This window comes from Toxorhynchites rutilus, chromosome 3 (assembly GCF_029784135.1).
Source record: "Toxorhynchites rutilus septentrionalis strain SRP chromosome 3, ASM2978413v1, whole genome shotgun sequence".
In the NCBI taxonomy this organism is placed as follows: domain Eukaryota; kingdom Metazoa; phylum Arthropoda; class Insecta; order Diptera; family Culicidae; genus Toxorhynchites; species Toxorhynchites rutilus.
The window spans coordinates 141,625,559-141,647,855 of NC_073746.1; the positions used below are offsets into that span (position 1 = coordinate 141,625,559).

Below are 22,297 nucleotides of genomic sequence, written 5' to 3' on the forward strand. Positions count from 1 at the left end.
AAATACAAATCCGACGCTAATCTCGAAAAATATCTGAGCATTTGCGAACAGCTCAACTCAACTGTTAGAATCGCTTTTGAAGATTACAACTTAAAAACAGAGTCGGACATAAAGCCTAGGGTATCTACCTAAAGTAAAAAAAACTGTGGTGAAATTCGACAGGTGCAAGGAAACGGTAGCATGAACACAGCAAGCACATTGATTGCCAAAGAATGTGAGTTTTCCGATTGTGGTTTAAGGTTTTTCCCGCGGATTGAACAAACTTTTCGTGTATTGTGCAGTAATGTTCTGTTCGCCTACAGAAGAGGAACAATTCGATGCAGCGAAACTGTAAGTTTGTTAACAATAAATGAAATTAATTGCATTTCAATTTTTGCATGCTGTGTGGGGTGGCATGAACACGTTTCTGTGGGGCGAATTGGTCCTACAGGTTTGAGGCTTTTTTTTGGTCTAATTGATTCCAAATGCAGCTGAATTACAAAAAGAGGATGTGCAGACGACGCTAGAAGAAGGAGGGGCTTGAAAGAGCAACGCAGGCCACCAAGAACGGTTTCTCTTTGACCAAGCATCGGAAGTGTTTGAAAATGCTCGTACAACAATGGAAAGATCCATACAAAATTCGAGATGGTCTTAATCCAATTTTTCTGGTCTGGAATCTGGCCAAGACACCCGGTATCGATCCCAGAACACTGTTCTCGGTTGTAACATTATCCCAAAATACTTTACATAAACATAAGTATGTTTTTTTTGATGAAACACACACTGGACCAAATCACCCCACAGACGGTCTAAAACACCCCGCATCAAATTTTAATGTCCAAAAATCATCTCTTTTATTTTATGGTATATTTGGTGGTTTGAAGCTTTTTATAATGATTAAACATTATTGATTTAGAGAAAACATGTGTCGCTCAGTGTTCAATGTGACATTTTTTATTTAGACCGTATTGGTTTGGAAATATTAGGCGATTTGCTTAGGGGGTCCAAGTTCCCCCCCATTTCCCCTACTAAATTTTCTCATCTTTCAAATGAAAGCAACAGACGCAGCGTACTCTTTAGTGTAGTGTAGCCAGTTTAAGGCAACAGAGTCCGAAACAAAAAAAAATTCTATAACTCTGTCATTGTTGAAAATCGAATATATGCGTAGAAGGATTTTTTTCTTCAAGTATGATCATCAATCACCTTTTGAGGGATTCTGGAGAATTGTGTATTGCCACATTAGTCTATGGAGGAAAAGGATAATTGGATTCGTGAAGGGTTTGGAAAGAACGGTATTCAGTAGGAAAGGAAGGAATTCAATTGGAACCATTTATAAATTGCACAACGTAGGATCAAAGGTACGTTCCAGTGCTTCGTTTCGTAGTGTAAAATTACCCATGAATCAATATAGTACAGGGTCTTTCAGATTAAACGCTCACTCAAAAAAATCGAATAGCTCCTTATAAAAATTTGTTTTCGCACCGCCGATGGTAACACTGCATTCCTCACTTCGGGACGGTAATATTCGGCTACTCGTTCAATCTGATCGGATGGTTTTAGTGTCAAGATGTACAATTTACAAGAGCGCGTACTTTTAGTGAAATCGTATTACTCGAGCAACCCTTTCGTCGCCCCGTCACCCAGATATGGGTGACACTTTGCTCGTTCAAATTGAATAGTATTCTGAGAAGGAATTTGATAGAATAGGCACCTAAATGTAACTACAGGATGTGTAGAAAAATAATAAAATCATAATCATATTATTATAATATTTATACTACACTTTTTATTAATTTATAGTACGGATGGTTTGTACTGCAGTTTTTTGCGACACCCATATAATGTGATTTTGACATGTGTTATTATTGTCAATTCGTCTTCAAATTAAGAAAAATATTGCTAGATCATGTAAAAGTTATCTAAAAACTAGGTTTGATCTGAATTTAATAATTTATTCGCAAATTGGGCCTTGCAAGAAACTCAAAAACGTCGCGTTGGGCGACGAACGTGTTAATGAAACTTTGTCCTCTTATGGTAAGAATTTCAACATTTCTCGTAGTCGATTACTTCCTCTGGGGGTACGTGAAAGACCGTTGCTATGTTAATAAGCTACAAAGTTTGGAGGAATTTGAAGAAGAAATAACTTGTATTTTCAACAGCATCGTAGTCGTAATGTTAGAGTTGTGCATGAAGAATTTTGTTCGCCGTTTAAAACGCGTTATCAAAAAAAAAAAGGTGATCACATCGAAGATGTCCTGAAATAATAATAATATCCTAATATCCTGAAATAATAATAAATATCCTTTTATTTATTATGTACATCAACGACATGCGAGTGATGATGTACGACGAGTTTTACGATTTCGTGGTATTAACCTTTTTGCAGATGATACTGTGTTATTCATTGCAGCTAATGATTTGAATCAGGTCGTTTTACATTTGAATGGAGATTTGCGTTCTTTAAGTAGATGGTTGAAGTATAAGCAATTGAAGTTGAATATAAATAAACTAAATTTATGGTAATCTCACGCAATCGTTCTAATGAAAACGTCTCAATTGTAATTGATGATGAGACCAGTATGGGATCTTATGCCGATTGAAAAACGATTTAACTATTTGCAGCAAAATACAGCTATACAAATCAATCATCTCTCCTCATTTAGACTTTTGTTCTTCCATATTATTTTTTGCCAATGATACACAAATATCGAGATTACAGCGTTTGCAGAATAAAATAATGCGGTTGATTCTAAAATGTAATAGATTCACTACCTCATCTTTGATGCTGGACGCTCTAAAATGGTTCTCCGTGAAGCAAAGAATTGTCTATTTTACTATGGTGTTCATTTTTAAAGTAATTAACGGTTTGCTGCCTCGATATTTGTGTGATCGAGTTGAAAGAGGTAGTGATTTCCATAGATATTACACTAGAAACGCGAATGAATTAAGAACACCTAATTTCTTGTCATGTGCTTCACAAAATTCGTTGTACTTCAAAGGAATAAATGTTTTCAACTCGATGCCAAGACATATTAAATGCGCAACAACACTTACAGAATTTAAGAGGCACTGTATTTCACACGTGAAGGCTGTCTTTAATTAACAGTCGAACGATTTTTTTTAATTTTATGACGAAGATTTTTATTGACGAAGTTTTATAGGAACGGATAATTAATGTGGACAATTTTTTGTAGTTTGTTTTAATATTTTCAATTAACCTGACGAAGTTTTTTAACGGATTATATTATGTAAACTATTTAATTTTTTTAAATTATCTTTTTTTTAATTTGTATTGATCTCTATTGTGTCTGTCATGATCTGGTGATGATGGACTATTTTTATTTTGTTGTTTTTATAGTTGTATTAGTTGAAAAAAAAATAAAAATAGTCTACAAAAGTTTGAGCGTCGCGCGCGTGGCACAGATGTAAAGGATATTAAATTGAAAGATTTTTAAGTGCCGGTCTAGGAATTTTTCGTAAAGGAAATTTTCTCGATTTCTCTGAATGAGGATATTCATAGTCAATCCAAAACAAGGCTGGCGGTTGGACTTGTGCTCTGGTGGACCACTTGGCTGCAAGGGCCTCGTCGGGACCGTATCGGCTCTGTGGCGGACATGACTGAGTATTGGCATGTCTTTTGACATTGCAATTTTTTTGAACTTATATCTGTGAATAAAATCAGTGCGTTTTTTGTGTTTGCTATACTGATTTCAATGTTGAGAAAAAATAAATAAATTATCTTTTAGATAACTCGTCTTGCTCAAACCTCTGTAGCGGAAGTAGGCGGGACCATCATCATCATCTTCCTCTGCTGATATGCATTCCTCGTTTGGTGAGTAAATATGCAGTCCAAACCATGCATGCAAAATGCACAGAAATTCTGAATACAGATTTTTCTGTTTTTGACTGTAGTGCTGCAGGTTTTGGGGAAAAATATTAACGATCAAAAGATCCGATGACACACTGGCTTTCCCACTTCTGGGAGAGTTTATACCATGCTTATCAATTTTTCCACATTCCTCAACATAAGTTGAACAACTTTTCTCTCTATTCAATCTTAATAAAACGGGGTTTAGAAGAATAGACCAGAAACGGAAATATTGAAAGGAATGTCAGCCACTTGCAATTACACTCTGTCCAACTTCTATAAAACCAGGATATGATCTTATATTTTGCTGCTTTGTGTCATTGTAAGCAAACAGCGCTTCAATTTATTTTCTAGTGTAGTTGTATTGGTAACTATCATACACTGCATGATTTTCATATGTGTGTGTGCAAGCGTTGAGCGTAAACAAATGTTTTTGTATTTTTCAAGTGTCAAATTTCTCTTAAACCTGTTACATTTTCCGCTGTTTTAAGTTAATTTGATTGATAAATCTGGAAAATGTCAAAAAAAAAGTGCTCACGGATAGAGATAAAGCACAAATCGATACATTTCACCAAGAAAATGAGGGAATTAGAAAAATTGCTCGTCGGATTGGACGATCCCATCAAGTAGTTCTCATTTATTCGACGAATCTTCGAAGCTCTCTGACCGGGATAAGCGGGAAATAGTTAGAACAGCTTCGAATACTCCAAAATCTCTTTTGAAAATAAAGCAATCTTTGAATTTTAATGATTCATGGGAGACAATTCGTCAAATTTTGATAAAAAGTCCTTACATAAAGAGAGCTAAAATGGTTTAAGGCTCCTAATCTTACACCATCTCACATCGAAGACGGTCTGAGTTTTGCCAAAGCTCACATGAATCAACAGTGGGACAAGGTATGTCATGACAAAGAACGTTTTCGAAAGAATACATTTTGCTAAATACCATAATGAATAGTTCTTCAATTATTTTGTTACTTTTAACATTGCTAGGTTATCTTCAGTGACGAAAAAACTCAATTTGGGTGGTCCTGATAGTTTCAACAGGTAGTGGTGTGATTTACGAGGGGAGGAACAGTATTTTTCAACCAGAAACTTTGGTGGAGGCTCGTGCATGGTTTGGGCGGGATTCCGTGCAACCGAAAAACTCAAGATAGCTTTCACATCTCTCCTACCGTTTTTGCGTTTTTGCGTATCGTCGCAAAAAAAACACATTACAGCAAGACAATGCCGCTATTCATACTAGCAAGGAAAATAAGCAATGGATTAAGGACTAAAAACTTGATTTGTTGAAATGACCGGTTCGCTTTCCAGGCCAAAATCCTGTTGAAAACCTTTGGGGAATCCTAGTACGCAGAATTTACGCTGAGGGAAAGTACAGGGTGGGCAATTTAAAGTGGAAGGATTTGTTTCTGCAATAGCAAAGTAAAAAAGTGGTATTTAAAAAATTTTTTTTTGAAATTCATTTATTTTGGTCCAAGGAGATTTGTTCTAACTACTTTTTGATTATGATATCTCGTAAATGACCGCCTCTGGCCTTGACCGCAAAATGTGCCCTTTTTTCGGCATTTTCCATAACTTTGCCCAATGTTTCGGCCGATATGGCAGCAATTTCTTGTCGGATATTGACTTTCAGCGCAGCCAGGGTCCTTGGTTTACCAGTGTATAACTCCGAGGCAGTCTGAACGATCCAATATCTCGCATCATCTGTATCCAACATTGCCACTTCATGAAAGATACCTCGTCGATTTTATCATCCCAGTCACAACCTGTCCGCCAAAGATCTTGAACCAGCATCTTCCCGCACACGGTGATCGGAGTGAGAAATCCTATAGGATCGAATTGCGCCATCACGAAACTGAGGACAGTCCGCTTCGTCGGATGTTCTTCTCCACAAATAACTTTCAGAAACTCTGACTTAGATACGGTGGCAAAACAGAAAATGTCTTCCATCGGCTCCCAAATGATGCCCAGCACACGTTCGTACTCCGCGCCTTTGTCTCTGGAAAAATGTACTGCTTCGTTTGCGCTACGCTCGCCGAGGGCCTCTAAGAACTTTTCAGATTTTGTCACCCAGTTTCGTATGTGGAAACCTGCCCGTGAATGGATGTATTTCACTTCTTCGGCTCTTTGGATCGCCTCCTCGATGGTGTCTGCGCTGTCGTAATAGTCATCCACATAGTGCTTTTTTGTAATTGCTGCCGCTGCCTCCGGGAACTGCTCAGCAAATTGTTCTGCATTTAGGTTCTTCACAAACTGCGCCGAACAGGGGGAGCACGTGGCGCCAAAGGTTGCTACATCCATAACGTACACTTGTGGTGCCCCTGAATCGTCGGTTCCAAACAGAAATCGAAGCGCTTGTTTATCCATAGCTCGAATTTTCATTTGGTGGAACATTTCTTGGATGTCTCCCCCGAAAGCAACCGGGCCTTCTCGAAAACAACATTACACTTTCGGTAGGGGCACTAACAAGTCCGGCCCCTTCAGTAATTCGGAGTTCAGTGACACACCTCCGACAGACGCAGCCGCGTCCCAAACCAGACGCACTTTGCCGGGTTTCCTCGGATTGACCACCGCGTTCATCGGCAGATACCACACCGCCGAACAAGAAGTATCTTTCATTTCTGCCGCTGTTATTTTGTGAGCATAACCCTTAACTTGATAATCCTCGATCTGCTGGCACACGTTTCGCTTTAGTTCTGAATCTCTTTCTAATTTCCGATCGAGGGACTTCATCCTCCGAACAGCCATTGGGTAGCTGTCGGGAAACTTCCGCTCATCTCTTCGCCATATCAGCCCCGTTTCGAAACGATCGCCTACCCGTTTTGTGATAGCTTCTAGGATTTCTCGAGCGCGTTTCTCGTCAGCTGGCTCTGGCATGGCGTACAATGTAACCGCTGCTTCTTCCATCGCATACTGCTCTCGAATAGCGTCGTGTAGTTCTTGGTTGCTCACTGTTGTGACGGAATGCAGATTCAAATACGTGTGAATACTGGGTTTCCGCTTCTCCAAACCATAAATCGTCCATCCGAGTTTTGACCGAACTGCTATCGGTTCGCTAGGCTTTCCAACCCGTGAATCTAAGGGTGCGAACAAGTACAGGTTGTCTAACCCAATCAGAATCGTAGGCGTGGCTGATGAATAGTTATTTACCGGTACGCCAGCCAGATGCTGATACTGTTTTGCCACTTTCGCAATTCGTACATTCTGCTTTGGCAACTGTAGTTCCGACACCGTTCTAGTGTTGAACAGTGGAAACCTTTCTCGTGAACCCTGATATCATCAGTTCAACCTTTCTTGAGCCATTCTCAAAGCGATTAATATTGCCAGTCCAAGTTACAATCAGAGGCTCCACAGCGCCCTGCGCCCTCAGCAGCTTGGCTACCGCAGCATCCACCAACGTAGCAGATGACCCTTCATCCAAAAACGCCACAGTGTCGAACTGCCGATTCCCAACATATAGCGTTACCTGTATCTGGCGGAAAATTACTGAACACTCCGTGTCCTTAAGCGCGTTGCACTCCGCTTTCTGCAACTGTATAGATTCCTCAACACGGTGTAGCAGAGGATGATGGTTCCCCTGGCAGTTTTGAATCGTGCATCGGATCTTCGAAAAGCATCGCCCATTACCGTGTCTGTTCAGGCAGAGTCCACACAGTTTCTGCCTCTCGACTTCCCTCAATCACTGCGCAATATTCATTCGTCTGAACTCCTCGCAGAACTTGATGAGATGGTCCGACCATTTACAAATCCAGCAAGCCTTGCTGACTGCGCTTCGAAATGCTTCATTTCGGTTCTGCTCTAATTCATGCACATGTACGAATTCTTTCGTCTTGGGATTTCCTTTCCCGGACTGCAGGTGTTCGTGCACTGACAACGTAACAAACTCCGTAACTTCAGACACGTCGGAGACGATATCGTTCGTAAAGTTCGTGAACATTCGCAGTGGACTCTCCACCTTGTTGCGTTTAAACCGGACCCAATCCAATTTGTAGCTTGGGGGCAGTTTATCGACCAACTCCTGCACAAGCATCGGGTTATTAAGGTGTTCGTGGAGACGAGCAGTCTCGAGATGGTCGCACAACTGCTTGACCGTAATCCCAAAATGGATAAAACTTTCCAGCCGATCCACTCTCGGAGCTGGTGCATTCCTCACCTTCACCAAGAGGGTCTTGAGCAGCTTCTCCGGTTTACCAAACAGGTTCCGAAGATCTCGAATCATGTCCGGAACAGAATCCCGACTTCTCGATCACGAGCCGACTTCTCACCGCCTCCAGCGCGTCACCAATCAAGCAGTCCTGTAACCGTTTCAGATTTTCCAAATTCGAAAACCCACAGGCCTCTGTCGTGTACTCAAAACTACTAATAAACAGTGGCCAGACTTCAGGTTCCCCCCTAAACTTTGGAAGACTGTGTGACACCGCTTTCCGGGCTGCCAACTGATCCCTTGAAATCCGGTTAACCCTGCGCCCAAGCCAATCTTCTTCTTCCCTAGCATTTTTAATCGGTTTCTCATTATCTTCGCTATCGCTATCTCCCTCTTCGTTCTCAGTATCCTCGATATTACCGTGAACTTCTTGTTTCTTTGGCAGGATCGGAAGCCTATCATCTCTATCGTCGCGCTGTGGTCCTCCTTTCGGGAAAGCACCTCGGGGATCCTTGGTTGTGGACCCTGAATCGCCTTGTTCTTGCTGCTGCAGCCACTGCTTAACCTTTTGTTTCAGTTTGTCCTCTGGAGCATCATCGATTTTGCCACCAACTGCGCCTTCTTGCTCTTTCAGCACGCTGACTCGATGGATACTATTCTCCATTTGTCTACGAATAGCATCCCGTTTCTTCGAAAAATCGCGTTCCGCCACGAGTTGATCATCTAGCATTTTCTGCTCGAACTCTAGCTGCTGTCTCTCGACTTCACGCTGGAACTGCAGCTCAAGCTCGCGCATTTCCCGTTCCCGCTTCATCTGCTGCTCGAACAAAGCTTCCAAGCGCCTCCATCTGCTTCGCAAAGGTCTCCTTCAACAGCTGTTCCTCTCCAGACTGCTGCTCAGTCAAATCCATGACGGAACCAGCTCCTTGATCAAACCCTGCATCGCTTTTCGAGCCGGACTTCTTCGCAGGCTTCTTCTTCGTAACGGGCTCCGGAACCTTCAATTTTTGAACGTCATGCCGCGCGCACTGTGGGCAATACCACTCGATTTTGTTGACATTCTGATCAACACCAGCGCAGGAGAAGTGAGCCCAGCGCTTGCACTCATGACACTGGACCCAATGGATGTCCACAGACTCATTCTCCGTTTTGCCACAAAATAGGCATTTTTCATCCTTCGCAGAGGGAGAATTCATTTTGTTCGAAAATAAAATTTTTGATTTTGTTCGGACGAGTGTTAAGAAGCGTTCTTTTTGGCAATCTGTTTTGATGCAACAGATCAAACTGCAAATATATTTTCCCATTAATTCGATATCACATAATTTATTATTGATCTTACAATTTTAGTTTCCTTCGCCTTCTGAACAAAAACGTTTCCCTACTGTTTGGTGAATTTCAGTTCAATGTCGTGGATTCGTATTAGTGATCTAGATTAGACAATGAAAATGATCTATTCAAACCCCGTTATATTCACAATTTGAATTCATTATCTACCTGCCGTTCTACTGCTAATTCAAATTTGAATTTCAGCCCAGTAAACTTGCAAACACCTTTCTTCCACAATTACACGATCTTTCAAGCTTTCTTAAATTTCCTACTAACTTTCTCCAACTTTCTCTCTTAAAACTTTACACAATTTCCTTTTCACAATTTCCCAATGGCTCTTTTGTGCAACTCTCAGCTTTTCTTCCAAATAGCGAATGTTTGTTTTTTGTTTCCTCTATCTGTCTTTGACGTTTCTCGCTCCGTTCTTTTCCCCATCGGCCAAAGTCTACAGCGATGCGGCAGGAACAACACCAGTGTGGCCAGAACACCTTGGATTTTAAATATCCCCATAAAAAAAGTCACGAGGCGTCAAATCAGGTGATCTCGGTGGCCAGTCATAATCGCCGTTTTTCGATATTAATCTTCCGGGGAACATTTCGCGCAATAATTTTGTCGTGGCAACCGCTGTATGGCATGTAGCGCCGTCCTATTGGAACCAGTAATTGTACAATTCATTTTCACGAACAAATGGCAATAAAAAATCGGTTATCATTGTCCGATAACGCTCCCCATTCACGGTTACCGTTGCTCCATTTTCGTTTTCAAAGAAGTACGGGCCGATGACTTTATCGGCATAAATGCCACACCACACAGTAACTTTTTAGTCGTAAAGAGGTTGCGTTTCGATGAATTGAGGGTTTTCAGTAGCATAAAACCGACAATTTTGTTTATTCACTCCTCCATTCAAGTTGAAATGCGCCTCATCAGACATTATGATTTTTTGCCAAAAGCCACGTTCATTTTTGGTCATTTCGATGGTCCATTTCGTAAAATCAAGTCGACGTGGTAAGTTCAGATGGGTTAAGTTGTTGAGAAGTTATTTTGAATGTACAGCTGAACAATTTCAGCGCGTTGTTTAGGTGTGTATTGTTCCATGGTTAAAATTGTACTGAAATGACGCTTCCAACGCGGTATGACATTTGTTAATCTGACATCTCTGTCAAAAGTTATGGGGTTGCCAGATGCTTCCACTTTAAATGGCCCACCCTGTAGTACACCCCGGTTGATGAATTCAAGGCCGCAATTTCGGAGGCATGGGAAAATATCGAGAAATCCGTTCTGCATAGTATGCCAATATGAATTTACCAGATTATTAACCGAAATGACAAGGTTACCAATTATTGACATGTAAATCTGCTGATTATCTCGAAATTTTCAATTATAATGCTTATGGATTTGGAAATCGTCTTATAGAAACTGGACAGCTGAAATTATCATATTTAACCCCAATAATTAAACAAACGACTCTTTTGGAACGAATTTGACGTCAAATATACTTTATTCTAAGCATTCAACAATGTATGGAAATATCTTGTTGAAATTCTAACTGTTTGTGCTACAACGACAAATATTCGAGGTGGTCTTATAGAAGTTGAACAGAGTGTATGAAGAGGTAAATAGAAAAGATACAGGTTCCGCTAAATTTCGCAGCTAATAACATCTAAAATACATCATTTAGAAGTAATAATGATGAAGAATCTATATTAAGTTGTTTGGAATGTTCGTGCCACCTCAGATGATGACCGAATCAAAACGTTGATCAAGAATAATCCCCGGGACACGACAAATGAATAAACAGATTATCAACAGATACCTAAAACCACCGTTCATGTGGATCTGGCGAAACTTTTTTACGTATATCATTACGATGTGTGGGTCCCACACAATTTTTCCAAAAGAACCTTTTAAAGATAGCATTTCGGTTTTCCACTCGCTCCAAAAACGTTAAAAAAATGCCGTTTTGTAGCAAATCATGACGGGTGATGAAAATGTATCATTTACAACAGTGTTGAGTGGCTGAAAACATGGGATTAGCGAACTAATTGATTAACCCCAAAGTTGATCTTCACCCTGTCTCTGGTGGGATTGGGAAGAAGTTCTGTATTAGAAGCTTCTACCAAACAACCAGTCGATACCACTTTACAAATTATTTTGGAGTCTGACCAGGAAGTGATATCCCTCCAGCGGATCTAACCGACTATTGCACCTTCAGATTATTTTTGGGTTAAGGTTCATGTTCGACTCTATGAATAGCATAAAAAACCGTGAATAGTTTTTGATGTAAAAGCAAACATATTCTGGGAGGAACGGTATTTTTAAGTTACGTGAAATTCAGCAAATGATTGTGGAACAAAATTATGCATTTATCCGTCTCTGAAAATGATGCTTATGTTTTCCCAAAAATCGTCACGAACTTCCCGTACAACTCAATATGACGATCCTGTTTACTTCCTTCCTGATTTTTGAAAATTATAGTTGGCAACCATGTGCTGAGGTGAATGTATACATTGGAAATGCAAAAATAAATGGAAAAGAGCAAAAATCCAGAATGCGCTGCCCATTGTTTTTTTTTTTTGGTAAAAAAGTCCAATCTAATAGTTCTTTCCTACATTACAATGTATATGTTTTATCAAGGTATTATATCTTTCATTAACAGATTTTATTAGTTTTTTTTGGAATAATATTTCCGCATATTTTCCGCACATTATTGTTTTAAACCAAATATATTGCACAATAAAGTTATACAAAATTGACTGAAAACGATGTGGTGGCCAATAAATGAAGCTATCATTTGGCGCAAAAACATTACCATATGGTTGCTTTCAAAAAACATGAAAAAATATCAAATTTCACTAGAACTACCAAACCGCTCCAAATGACCGATTGTATAATTCGTTCACAAGGTTTTATTTTGAGATTTTATTTAATATTCTCTAATAATATTATGATTTTTTCTAAATATAGTTTATTTCCTTTGAAATTTCTCTGGTCAAAATGATCGGTTTGGTAGAAATTGGAATATAAAAAAATCCGAAAACGTATTATTCTACTACATAGAACACATCTTTGATGCGAAAAGTTCATTCCCATTATGTCAAAATAATCATTACCATTTGCGTTTCACAGAAATGGAACACTAAGCTGAATGTGACCCAACGTGGCAAAGTTGGCATAAGAAGTTGGCAAGAAGTCGAAGGGATTTCAGAACGCAAAATTGCGTTTCGGTCGAGTAAATCTGATTCAATCGGATTCCAGAATGGGGATCATATCCGATCATTTGGCAAAACCCAGTAATAAGATTATAACAACAAAAGATGTACAAATTGAGATTATCAACCATGATTTGATTGATTTTTCATACGAATGTAAAACTCGGATCAAAATTCAATTGTACTACTTACGTTACGTCCACCCTCTGTTGGGCGAATACTGCAGATGATACGAGGCACAAGACGGATATAACCAATATAAAGGATTTTGAAGCCATGATAATGAAGCCTCTTCTAGGTAATATCTAGAAATAGAAAAAAAAAAACATGAAATTTGTTAGTTTGTGACGAGGCCGAACGAACTAATTACAAACGGAGATATTTATCATGTTAGAATTTTCAACATAAAATTAAAGATATCGAGGGTCATCTTAAATAAGTTTTGTGTTTCATGGTCTCAAATAGAGTCCAATGTTGTTTAACAAGCAAATGTATCTACGATTGCTGTTTTTTCGTGTTGCTGTTTCGAAGACTGTTCAATGTTCTTTAATGATCTAGTAAATTTATTGAAAAACAAACATTTTAAAAAGAGTTTGAACTAATCCCCCGCCATCAACATCTACCTTGCTCTAGTGGTGATATACAAAGTGTTAGGATATCTAAATTTCGTGAATCTAATGATAATATGATGGCATCGAAATTGTTGTTTTTCCCCTTACAATTAAAATATGTATATTGAGCAGGGTACATTTTCGGTATCAGAAAATCACGCATTTCGCAAATGACGTCCCGATACGACATTGGGATGGAGAAAAAAAAACTGTAACATGCTCATTGTCCCTCCTTCCTTTCTGTATTTTAGCGAATTTCAACACTTTTTGGCTGGTTCGTCACTTTTACTTCCATTTTTGGAAGGATGTCGGGAGTGAGAATTGGACTCGTGACCTTTAGCGTGAGAGGTATGGATGTTACCACTACGCCAGATCGCCTCCACAAATGCTCATTGTTATTTATTTGTGAATAATCTGTATCATTTGTAATAGAACTAATAAATCCAGTATAACGGTAATCCTTATACACAGAATAATTTTGGTAATCTCCATTCCTATATGGAGGTTACCAAAATCAGTCGCAATTAAAATTGGAAATTTAATAATAAAAATTGCAATTTTGGGTAGTTGCCTGCTTATGTTAAAAAATCGGAACAGGTCAGGACAACGGCCAGTTAATTCGTCGTGGATTTGCGCTTTCTGAATCAGTGCAATACGATCAAATTGGTGAAACTTACTTTGACTCAGTTTCTTAGATAAAAAAGCGATGAATGATTGTTTTCAATATGATTCCCATGAATCTTAATAAATAGTTTTACGATGCTTCTCAAATCACGAATATTATCGATGTTTCCTTCGTCAATCACACCTCCTGGACAATTTTTATCTGCATCCTCATCATGTTTACCTCGACGAAACGAACGAAATTGGTCACTAATTCAAACGTTCCGGCAGAATTTCGTACCCAACGTGGTGAATTTTCCTTCGAACAAAATGTCATTGAAATTCGATCATTTGAGAGAAAAAATCAGTGGTTTTTATAAAATTTTGCTCAACAACTGAGCAAAGAAGTATAGGACCATCTTCAGGGCGATTGCATTTGGTTAGTGAATAAAACATGATTTTACGAGTGGTACATTAGAGATTGTGCAGTAGTTGTCCAATGATGGAGTTTCTCAAACGAGACACAAACGATTCCAGGTGATGAAACATGGGTTCATGAATATTGGATATATGTACAATGAAAGTCAATTGATCAATGGTTCAGGAGATGCATTTAAGTGGAAATTAGCATTTAGAGCTTGACAGTTATTTTCTAGACAAAAACTGTCTTAGACAAAGTTGTTACTCATGAGAGAGCACTCGTTTTTATGTTATCAAAAATAGGGTCACCAAAATTGTCGATGAAATAAAAAATCTAACTTTCTTATCTTTATAGATAGAGGTAAACATAGTTCGACAATGTTGTAGCTCCAATTATTTGAGACATCTTTGTAGAACAAATTTTTTCTCTATCTCTTGAAATAACCGATATAGCCCTCTTTTCAGAGTTACGTTAGGGTCACCATGAAAAAAACTGTTTTTTTGCTCTAACTTTAATATTTCAAATTTTACATGCAAACTGTCTTCGAAAGACTTTTAGAGCTTATTAATACAAGCATTTTTCAATGCAGAACTTGTCAATATCTCAACTTTACTCAAAGTACGTTATTGATATTTCTTCCCAAAAAAACACGCTCTTTACATTTATTTGTCATTCTTTCTGGGGCAAACATAAAAAATGTTTGTTGACGGAATTTGAAAGAACAGATTTGACTCTATATAATATGTGATTTTCAAAACTATGTTATTTTTTGTGTTTGAGTAAATTAAAATTGAAATCATGAGTTTTTGGATGAAAACCCATCAATAACTTTGAGCAACATTAAGATATTGACATGTTCTGCATCGCAAATTGTTGGTATTAATAAGCTCTAAGTCGTACGAACATCATTTTGATGTAGAGTTTTAAATATAAAAGTTAGAGTAAAAAAACCCGTTTTTTCATAGATACTGTAATGCAACTCAGATAGAAAGCGCTAAAAACAACTTTGTGGGAGATATTTATTGTTTAGACAAAAACTATCCTAGACAAAGTTGTTACATATGATAGAGCGCTCATTTTTATGTTATCGAAAATAGGGTGACCAAAATTGTCGATGAAATGAAAAATCCAACTTTTCTATCTTTATAGATACAGATAAACATAGTTCAATAATGTTGTAGCCCCAGTAATTTTAAACAACTTTGTAGAACAAAACTTTTTTCTATCTTTTAAAATAATCGATTTAGCGTTTTTTTCTAAGTTGCATTAGGGTGACCATGAAAAAACGTGTTTTATATGCTTTAACATTTATATTTCAAATTCTACATCAAAACAGTCTTCGTACGACTTTTAGAGCTTATCGATACCAACATTTCGCGATGCAGAACTTGTCTATATCTTAATCCTACTCAAAGTTATCTTCTTCTTCTTCAATGGCACTAACGTTCCTAGAGGAACTTCGCCGTCTCAACGTAGTATTACTTGCGTCATTTTTATTAGTACTTAGTTGAGATTTCTATGCCAAATAACACGCCTTGAATGCATTCTGAGTGGCAAGCTCTAGAATACGCGTGATCACAGTGCAAGTCGGAGGAAATTTCTTTGACGAAAAATTCCCCCGACCAGAACGGGAATCGAACCCGAACACCCGGCATGTTAGTTATGACGCTAACCACTCGGCCACGGGAGCACAAGTTATCGATGGTTATTTACCCAAAAACTCATGATTTCAATTTTAATTTATTCAAACAGGAAAAATAACATAGTTTTGAAAATCACATATCGTGTAGAGTAAAATATGCTCTTTAAAATGCCGTCAATAAACTTTGTTTGCGTTTGCCCCAGAAAGAATGAAAAACAATTGAAGAGAGCGTATTTTTTGGTAAAAAATATGAATAACTTTTAGTGAAGTTGAGATATTGACAAGTGCTGCATCGAAAAATGTTTGTATTAGTAAGCTCTAAAAGTATTTCGAGGGCAGTTTGCATGTAGAATTTGAAATATAAAAGTTAGAGCGAAAAAATAGTTTTTATCATGGTGACCTTAACGTAACTTAGAAAAAAGGTGCTACAACGATTATTTTAAGCGATAGAGATAAACTTTGTTCTACAAAGATATCTCAAATAACTGGGACTACAACATTGTCGAACTATGTTTACCTCTATCTCTAAAGATAAGAAAGCTATATTTTTTATTTCATCGACATTTTTTGTCACCATATTTTTGATTACATAAAAATGAGCGCTCTATCATATGTAACAACTTTGTCTAAGACAGTTTTTGTCTAGATAATAACTGTCAAGCTCTAAATGCTAATTTCCACCTAAATGCATCTCCTGGACCATTGTGCAATGGTAAAGGCCGAAACACGATCGATCGAGTGTAGGGGTTTTCACTGTTTTTTCATCTTCGATTCGTACCATCGAGTTCAATTTTTGCGGGGAATTTCTTTGAGTGGGAAAAATATTACTGACAAATATAAACCACGCATACCATCTCAAAACAAAGCAATAATTAATCTCCTAATTAAAAAGCAATAATTTTTCTTAGAATACAATCCAAGAAAGGGTTTGATCGATCTCCGCCGTTCAATTAAATAAACAAGAAAACCTATCAACAATCATACACAGTGCACGCTCATGACCTTTTTAGCACATCATCTCAACGCGTACCTCGCGAATATTGATAATATACAAAAATTTACCGCACACGGTAGTTTAAGTTCGGCAATCTCGATTAAATTGGTCATTATTTTGAAATTCTTCCCGATGCTTATAAAACACATCACATTCTGTTAAGGGACTGTATTTCATTTCAACCGTTTGCGAATCCTGTCGGCGAATGTAGTATTATAATACTCACTTTTATTCAGTTTTTTGCCAATACACTTCACTGAAGCGAACAACAAGAACACGTGCGGTCCCTCTGCTGGACCAACGCAGACTGTATCCGCTATCGGGTATCTCTGGGATTCGACAGAATAAACATACAAAGTTTTTAAGTACAGAAAACCGGAGCTCATAGAATTATACTCTTCGTGCGATCCACCACTCACTCACTGTCTTTCACAGCTAAAAACACATGCTGGATATGTGAACACTTGGTGCAAAGAACGGAATCACGTTAGAGCAGTCGAAAATGAAGAAAAACTGCTCAAATTACACACTCGAGAAGACACTTGACTCAGCGATCTTATCACGATTTTTCGGAAAGTTAATACAAACACACTAATCTTCTGTAACGATTGGTACGAGCCTCTCTCAGGATCGACAGAACAGAAGATGCTAACCGATCGAGCACTGCAAATGTACTGAAACAAGGATCGATCACTCACTGCGCTGATGAGGAAAAAGATGCTGGATGCTAGACGCTGATCGGGTGGCGTTTGTATACACTTTACACTTTAGACGCTACAATGATCGTCGATAGGGCGGGTGAAATGAACTGATTTGTTGATAAAATGCGGTGGTTCTGAATCACCGAGATTGTTTGGAGTTAATAATAATGTGATTTTTGCTTCGAGCATAATCACACGAGAATCCGACAGTGTACTATCGCGCAAATTAGTTAATAACTCAACTAAAAAAACGTTCCAAATTGAGTTTGCTATAGAATCCGACAGATGCGGTTGTGACCTATCTTCCACTTAGTCAAATACAGCTGGGAATGTGTTTGCAGCAATGTTTTTTTGAGCCCTTCAAATACAGTAGACCCCTGATTATCCGCGGAACAGTCTGGCTAGCTCACCGCGAATAACGAAAATCGCGGATAACGCAATAAAGGACTAAAAATGAATCCTATACACGAGAAAAAGATATTTCAGCATGAAAACTATATTTTATCAATACAGAAATCATTAAACTATCCATCTAGACCAGTAAACCAGTGGTCAGATAGTTCGAAAGCCAAAAACAAAATTCTATGAACCTATCCCTCACAGACGAATTCCGGGAAGGCCTATGGATTTACTATGGAACTCGTTGTCGCGCATAATCCGCACCACGGATCATCCGCTCGTGGATAATCGGGATTCCACTGTAGTAACTATTGGGTTGTGGAATAAGTTTGTAGCACTTTTTAAACAAAAAAAAACCTAATTATGTCAATAAATTCATAATTGATGAATTCACCGCAGTTAATTTTTCCGCCAATTCACGACTGGTTTGACGACCGTTCTCCTTCAAAAGTGATTTGAGACGTACGTCAAAGTCACCATTTTTGAACTTTGCAAACCATTCCGTGCTGTAGATCTTCTCCATACACGTCGCAAACGTCCCGGGCTGCTGCGGCAGCTTTATGACCTCGATGAAAAGCAAAGAAAAGCAGGTGTCGAAAATGTTGATTTTTACCTCCTGGGTATTCCATTTCTAAGCCTCAAAACTATTTAAAATTGAATAACCATAACCACAATTAACAAAGTTCTGTAGAGCAGAAAGAGTTCTATCGAATGAATACTTACTTTTTGCCAAACAGCAAACAAATCGTTGTAAAATATACTTCTTCTTCTTCTTCAATGGCACTAACGTTCCTAGAGGAACTTCGCCGTCTCAACGTAGTATTACTTGCGTCATTTTTATTAGTACTTAGTTGAGATTTCTATGCCAAATAACACGCCTTGAATGCATTCTGAGTGGCAAACTCTAGAATACGCGTGATCACAGTGCAAGTCGGAGGAAATTTCTTTGACGAAAAATATACTTATTCCCCATAAATATAAATGTTGTAAAATATAGTTGCTATAAACTTATTCCCCAATTCCCCAAGGGTAAATGATCTTTTCCATTCCCCAAGGGTAAATGATTTTGGTTTGTCCGATTTGGGGTGTTTTTACGCAACTAGTAAATGCAAATCGATTTTTCTTCATGAAAATCACATATAATCGATACGAGTTAGGGTTTGTTGGAAAACCGCAAGTCTCTAGTTGATAATACTACCATAAGGCTTTGAAATTGTCCAAATTTTTATGTTTTTTAACGAATTTCCTTAGAGAGAAATTATGATCATGGTTTGACCACCTCTGACCATGGTTTGTCCGGTTTTAGAAATCACTATTTTTGAATGAAAACATTCGAATTCTCAAGTAGATGTTGCATTTATCATTGCTTTAGTTTACTGTCATTATGTTGGTCCATTTATAATTTAGAATTGCCTTTAAAAATATAAAAAAAAATATTGCCTTTTCTTGGGCATTTTAAAAGTGTTCACCTCAACACGCTGAACACAGCGAAACTTTATTTCTGCTATGCGCGAAGGATACAACAAACAAACTACAGCGCGCCAAGCGGTTGCCATAGAAATCATGTGGACAAAAAAAAACATTATTGAATTGGACAACTCATGATCAGAATTAAGTTCATCAAAATGCGTTAATTTGATGGTTTAGCTATGTAAATCTGATACAAATGGTGTGCAAGCATGATGTTTACAATATTTGTAAGTGTTTTAATCCAGAAATACGTTCCAAATAATCATCTGGTGATCGATTGAAAATTAGCTCGAATGAGGGGTGCATTGACACAAATAGAAGGTGTATTTTATAATCCTTTAAAACATGTGATTCCGTAAAAATATACTATAAAACTACTGTAAATCATGTAAAAGACAATTTTATTTATATGTTTTGAAACATTCGAATACCTTATTTGACACAGGAGCGCTGAATTAGAGCATTCAAAAAAGTGGGCAAACAATGATCATATTTTAGACTGGACAAACCAAAATCATTTACCGTATATTACCTTCGAAACGTCATACAAAATTTTTTAAACTATTGTTGGAAGCCGAACCAATACCTATTTCAAAACAAAATAATAAATGCGAACTTTTGCCCCATAGTTCGCACTCATTGAATTGAACTTTCAAGATAATTGGTAGCAAAAATCAATGATTTACCATAGGTAGCCGGTGAAAGCATAATCAAAAGCGTGTGTAGGACCGATTGATTCTCGACACCTAGGAATATAATAAAAGGTCATCCACATACCACATGGAAATTTTTGGGATGCAAGAGGGCCTGGCATATAGAAATTTACAAGAAAATAATTGTGAATTAATACTAATCAATCATTTACTTCTGTTTTTCACCGTCTTGGACTTCGATTCTGAGGGTTCCGCCGCAAGCCATTCAAGAAATTGCTCACCATTCATGTGCCCAGAATTGGAAACAAGCAAAACTGTTGCTGAAGACATTCGAAAGCAAAGGATTCAGACGCTTTTGTTTGACAATTTTGAAATGTTTGTTGAATCCTATGATTTTCCTCATGAAGCTAGATGATTAACCTTTTCCTGCCAATTTTGTAGCTCGGTCGAATCCGTGCTAAATGATGTTGGCTACCTCAAAATCGATAGCCGCAAATCATTGACACTTTGTCCAATACCCTGCAATGGTTGGGCAATTTCTCAGACTCCTCATTCGTAAAACTTAAAACAAAAAATCGTAAAATACGTAAAACCATAAAATCACTTACTAATATGAGCCTCTTCCTCAGAGTTGCTTCAGAAATACCAAGGTTCGCCACAATTCAACGCTTAAATACTCCCTCCCAGCTATTTTGAGATTTTCTGGAGTGCATTTTTTTCAGATTATTTTCGTCCTGTGTAAAACTGTACACTTGATGAAAAAAATTTGGTTGAATACACTAGATAATAGATAGACAATTTTAACGACAAAACGCTGGTGCGAACTTTTACTCCACATGCACTGCGAACCTTTGCCCCACAGGCAATTTTTAAGTAATCCGATTTCTATGAAAAGCTCTTGAAAGTTATCACAAAAACGAATACGCAATATGAATCAAGGCTTCCTTGGAACTTAATTTTCAGACTTTCCAAACATTACAAATATCTAAATCGTTATCACCAAGATTGAAAATATTAGATCAAAATAACGCAAGACACTTCTTACCTCATTACTTTCCAGCACTTTTGGAAATGTATCTTGCTTACACGTGCGAGATGCCGGTGTACTAATGTTTCAAACGTATACTCTGTATACAGGTTATTATGCTCGTATGATTCAATATAATCAATGCGAACACTGTTTGACAGATAATGTTTATATTTGTTACAAACGCTATTTTGTTTGCTTATGAACAGTGGCAAACAATGTCATACATAGAACATGAAAAAAAAATTCGACTGAAATATTTAACATAGCGCAACCATGTGCCGACAGATTTGACGAATAGATGGAAAAAAATTAAGCATGAAATAACTGAACATTTGCTTGTTGTGTTCTGTGTTGAATATATTCGATTAGTAAACTTGGAACAATTTTATCTCTCAGAAAGAGTCAAATATTTGACTTCGGCCAAACAGTGTATGAATGCTATGGTTCAAACCTCCTCCGGACAGACAGTGTACGGCCACCTTAACTTCAGCCTGAGTTTTCTATTATTTTAGTCTATCGCGGTGATGTGAAAACATCATATTTTCTGCGCATATTGTAACATCTATCCTGTTTCGCCAATTTCTACTGTCGTTTCCTCTCAATTTGGGAAGATTTTATTTTGGCATACAAAAATTAAGTAAAACTAATCAATTTGGGACTACAATATATTGAAAAAAAAAAATCTGGAGCTCGCGATCATTTATTACTTTCTAATGTATTTCGTTTGCTATCATGGTCGTTCTGCCAGAGAGTTGTATCATCTAATTAGACGAATGAATCGAGAAATTTAAAGTCCCCGTTAACAAAGATTAAGTAGAAGGATCCAAAAACATAATTTCCCAATGAAAAACGGGAAACTGATTTTTACGTCTTCCAAAACATAGACCGTGAGCTCTCGAAGCAAAGCATATGAATGAAATGACAAGCCTGAAAATCTGATAATACATATTGAAAAGCACTGTATGTTTCATAGGAAATTATCTAATTGGTTTCTCGTGTGTGGCCACCCCAAAATATTCTTGATTGTCGCGATACGGACATAAAAATACTAAATATTGAGAATGTTTCGAAAACTAGAGTATATCTGAAATGATGAACCTATTCAGATGGTTGGCACCGACTAGATATACTAATCGAAAAAATAAAAAAAATCAATTTCAAGCTCACAATTTTATCGTTTTACTAGCCTAATCATGGTCCCAAGAGAACTTGCAGGAGACGCAAGGATTGAGTGCGAAGCACCCG

General features: G+C 37.8%; 1 protein-coding gene across 3 annotated transcripts in view; it reads right to left on the reverse strand.

Moving 5' to 3' along the window:
* Window positions 1-17,484, reverse strand: part of LOC129777524 (adventurous-gliding motility protein Z) — a 28,224-nt gene extending 10,740 nt beyond the window's left edge. Inside the window, exons 1-3 of one of the 3 annotated variants that reach the window (XM_055783832.1) lie at window positions 17,223-17,484; window positions 17,026-17,128; window positions 12,721-12,833 (exon numbers count right to left, since the gene is read on the reverse strand). In XM_055783832.1, coding sequence (XP_055639807.1) covers window positions 12,721-12,806 — 86 coding nt within the window. In that variant the 5' untranslated portion in view covers window positions 12,807-12,833; window positions 17,026-17,128; window positions 17,223-17,484. Of the gene's footprint in view, window positions 1-12,720; window positions 12,834-17,025 lie in introns of all 3 variants that reach the window. The other 2 variants (XM_055783833.1, XM_055783831.1) reach the window with 2 other exon arrangements.
* Window positions 17,485-22,297: the final 4,813 nt, after the last annotated feature.